At 47.3% G+C, this 4,349-nt stretch overlaps 1 protein-coding gene across 1 annotated transcript; it reads left to right on the top strand.

Moving 5' to 3' along the window:
• The first annotated feature begins 431 nt into the window (after positions 1–431).
• Positions 432–3,266, top strand: LOC148137560 (endogenous retrovirus group 3 member 1 Env polyprotein-like). Its single transcript, XM_087982052.1, has 2 exons — positions 432–755; positions 1,625–3,266. The coding sequence occupies exon 2, from the start codon at positions 1,649–1,651 to the stop codon at positions 2,627–2,629; it is 981 nt and encodes a 326-aa protein (XP_087838178.1). The 5' UTR covers positions 432–755; positions 1,625–1,648; the 3' UTR covers positions 2,630–3,266.
• The last annotated feature ends 1,083 nt before the right edge of the window (positions 3,267–4,349 follow it).

Genomic DNA, 4,349 nt, shown 5'->3' with positions numbered 1-4,349 from the left:
CTAGTAATAGTAGCCCATTTCACTCACTGGGTAGAGGCTTTCCCAACTGCCAAAGACGATGCACCAACCGTGGCCCGACTGTTGTTAGAGAACATAATCCCGAGATATGGCATAATGGAATCTATTGACTCCGATTGCGGGACGCATTTTATTTCTAAGCTACACCATTTGATCTGTAATGCCCTGGGCATCCAATGGAAATTCCACACACCCTGGCATCCTCAGAGTTCGGGTCGAGTTGAGAGAATGAATGGCACGCTCAAGACCCAATTGACTAAGCTGATGTTAGAAACTAAGTTACCCTGGCCAAAGTGCCTGCCCATTGCCCTAATGAGGATACGTACGGCACCTCGCCGAGATGTCGGGGTTTCCCCCTATGAAATGCTCTTCGGATTACCGTATTGGAGTAAGGTTGATGGATGTCCCTACAAGGGGGGGATGTATTTATCCGAACCTATTTACTGGCCTTATCCCGTTCTTTTGCAGAACTCCGAAGGAAAGGTCTCCTGGCTCAGACTCCGCCGCTCGACTTCCTCCTGCATAAGGTGGAGCCCGGAGATTGGATACTTGTTAAGACCTGGAAGGCCGAAAAGCTCCAGCCGCGGTGGGAAGGACCGTTCCTGGTTCTGTTAACAACTGAGGCAGCTGTTCGAACGAAAGAAAAAGGGTGGGTCCACGCATCAAGGATAAAGGGGCCCGTTCCGCCTGAAGAAGAAAGCACCTGGACATGCGAACAAGGGGACAAGCCGTTGTCGGTAAAACTGAAAAGACAGCAATAATGAACTCTACTTGGACTGTATTGGTGGGGATATTGATCAGTTTACTCCTGTATGTGGGGGAGGGTGAGGGGAGATGTGACAAATGTCGAACTACAGTAAGACTTGGGATTCGAATCTATTCGGGATCATTTGTGTCCCATTCCTATGTGGACGATAGGTGTTACGATGTGAGTGCACGCCATGAATGTTGGGAGGATGGGAGACCCTATTATCAGGTATATAATAAAGGATACGGTGGCAAAATCCATGGATGCCCTATAAATGACCGCTGGGTGTGTATTAGCAAAACTGGGAGGCGGGACCTATCCTCCGTGTTGCTCAGGGAGCAGGTTGACAGAGTCAAGGAGACCAAGATACAGATCCCTGATCGGGGGTTGGGGAAAGAGCAAGACCGACAGGGAACGGTCGTGCTCCCTAAAGTGCCATCTGTATACGAAGAGGTAGAAGGACAGATTAAACTCCCTGATGTTACACAAAACCTGTTTATTGATCTCACCTCTAGAATAGCCACTGTTTTAAATGTTAGCAATTGCTGGGTCTGTGGGGGGCCGCATATGTCGGAACAATGGCCGTGGACTGGTCAAAGCTTAGACATAGGGGAATTGCTGCAAACCACTTGGACTCGTGACAACGACAGAAAAAGCCAGGGGTGGAGACTGACAAACAGCCCTGAGGGCCAGTTCTGTATTGAAGGCAAGGGGACCGTGAAGGTAGGGATTAGCCCCTGTCAGAATATATTGGATGCAACCACGCGAGTATGGTGGCCTGAGAATATTGCTTGGTACATTGCAAACCGAGATCATCAAAATTGCATTCGGTTACGTTCTGATTCCTCCTCTTACGAGCTCAGTGCTGACCCTTCCGATGGCATGAAAAGAGTGTGGAGCGGTGGTTGTCAGGGGAATCAATGCTGGAATAATCCTGTCCAGACTCTGCCACGGGGTCAACAATCCGAATACTGGAATTGCAGTGGTCCTGGTCCTTATGAGGGCGTCCCTGGGGTAAAGGAGTTGTGGGATGACGTTGTGAGGCAGGGAGGGCCTGCTCCAGATGGCCTATTTTGGATATGCGGTAATCAGGCATACTCCAAACTGCCCATGGGATGGGCTGGGGTATGCTTCCTGGGTCTAATACGACCTGCGTTCTTCCTATTACCCCGGGAGGAAGGCGATGATTTGGGAGTTAAACTCTTTGACTCCCTGCATAGGTCGCCAAGGGATATCCAAGTCGGTGATTGGGGGGATGAGTGGCCACCGGCCCGGATTATTGAATACTATGGGCCGGCTACTTGGGCACAGGACGGATCATGGGGATATCGTACTCCTATCTATATGCTAAATCGAATTATCAGGCTCCAAGCAGTCGTAGAGGTCATTACTAACCGGACTGCCCTGGCCCTAGAGCTGTTGGCTCAGCAGCAGGATCAGATGAGGGCTGCTATATATCAAAACCGACTTGCCTTGGATTATCTGTTGGCCTCGGAGGGGGGTGTGCGCGGGAAATTTAACCTGACAAACTGCTGTCTAGAAATTGACGATAATGGTAAAGCGGTTTTGAAAATTTCCGATGAAATTCGGAGATTGGCCCATGTGCCAGTACAATCTTGGCGTCCTCTTAGTGGCATCGGATGGTGGGATGGTCTCCTAGGTGGTAGCTGGTGGCGCACGGCGTTGCTGGTGGTTGGGGGCGGCATGATTCTTCTTCTCGTATTACCCTGCCTAACTCCCTGTATTCAGTTTTTAATTCAGAAAAATATTTCCCGACTCCAGGCAGTGGTGGTTCCACAACATGGGACATGGGAACTTAAAGTGATGTTGCTGCGAAAGACCAAGGATTTCCCGGGCCCTTGAGGGAAGGGGGGGGGCTTATCTTGGTCAGGCACATCTTAAAGAAAGAAAAGGGTGGAATTGTAAGAGGTAATTTCGGTTTAAACTTTAAGATGTGCCTGGACCACAGACTGATCTATAATAAAAGACAAAACCTTTGTTTCTTTTCTAACAACCATTTTATATACTCAAAAGTAGAGTAGTTTAAATTGTGCAGAATGCTGACAATTTGTGAGCTATAGTGAAAGCGAGCAGGCTCTTGATTAATGAAGCCATTCACACAGCAGAGAAGGATGAGTCCTTCGCTGATAAGACTCCAGGATGGGAGTGCGACTTGAGACATCTGTTTCAAGATTAAAGCTTTTGACTGATAAGACTACAGGGTGAGAAAAACAACAAACTTTGGAGACTCTGGAGCCTTTTGTTGCAGACTTTGTGATAAAAATAATGATGTTTTTAAGAATGTGAACCTCATGGCTTGTTGGAGCCAAGGAGAGGAGGGACTTGTCCTATAAATAATGGAGACTTTGTAAGCCTCAGCGCGCCTTTTCTTTAAGGGTGCCCGACTCTGCAGACTTGACTTGTTAATAAAACTTTGTTTTCCTGAATTTGTCTAGAGCGATTATTGAGAAGCGATTTTCGTTTCTAACAGGCTCCATTTGTTTTTTCTAATCCTTCCTCTCCCCCTCCCCCCAAATGATCTTGTGTGTTTAATGTTGAAAAGGTAAGCTTGACAAACTTAGAGGTTCATAAATGTTGGGTTCTGTCCTGTTAGGATGCAGTAAACCTTTAAGGGACATGCTCCTGAAATCGTCATAGCATATAACCTGAGGATATAAAGGGCTTAGTCTTTCTCTTAGCTTGGGACATAGAGCTGTACAGCTCGGAAACGGACCCTGTGATCTAACTTGGCCATACTGACCAGATAGTTTAAATTAATCTAGTCTGATTTGCCAGCATTTGGTCTATATCCCTGTAAGCGGCACGGTGGCACAGTGGTTAGCACTGCTGCTTCACAGCGCCTCAGACCCGGGTTCAATTCGCGCCTCAGACGACTCTCTGTGTGGACTTTGCACATTCTCCCCATGTCTGTGTGGGTTTCCTCCGGGTGCTCCGGTTTCCTCCCACAATCCAAAAATGTGCAGATTAGGTGAATTGGCCATGCTAAATTGTCCGTAGTGTTAGGTAAAGGGGTAAATGTAGGCGAATGGGTCTGGGTGGGTTACGCTTCGGCAGGTCGGTGTGGACTTGTTGGGCCGAAGGGCCTGTTTCCACACTGTAATTAATCTAATCTAAAAGCCCAATTACAGTATTGTTGTTAGTTAATGTAGGCTATTGTTTGTAGTCAAAGACTGAGTGGGCTTGTAATATATAGGCTGTACAATTAAAAACAAGTTGAATCTTTCAATGCCATCTTACTTGTCTCAAGTTCTTGTTACGGGAATACATATACATAATCGCTACATCAATTGCAAATCCCCTGTTCAAGTCAAAGCCTGTAGCAGTAGCACGGTAGCAGTTCAAAAAAACTTTTCACTGCTAGGTTATAGAACGTAGAACATTACAGTGCAGTACAGCCCCTTCAGCCCTTGGTGTTAAGACCATAAGACATAGGAGTGGAAGTAAGGCCATTCGGCCCCTCGAGTCCACTCCGCCATTCAATCATGGCTGATGGGCATTTCAACTCCACTTACCCGCATTCTCCCCGTAGCCCTTAATTCCTTGTGACATCAAGAATTTATCA

Source organism: Chiloscyllium plagiosum, unplaced genomic scaffold (genome assembly GCF_037043375.1).
Source record: "Chiloscyllium plagiosum isolate Xiang-an unplaced genomic scaffold, Cpla_swu_hap1 HiC_scaffold_42, whole genome shotgun sequence".
Classification (NCBI taxonomy): domain Eukaryota; kingdom Metazoa; phylum Chordata; class Chondrichthyes; order Orectolobiformes; family Hemiscylliidae; genus Chiloscyllium; species Chiloscyllium plagiosum.
This window is presented reverse-complemented; position numbering and strand designations above follow the sequence as displayed.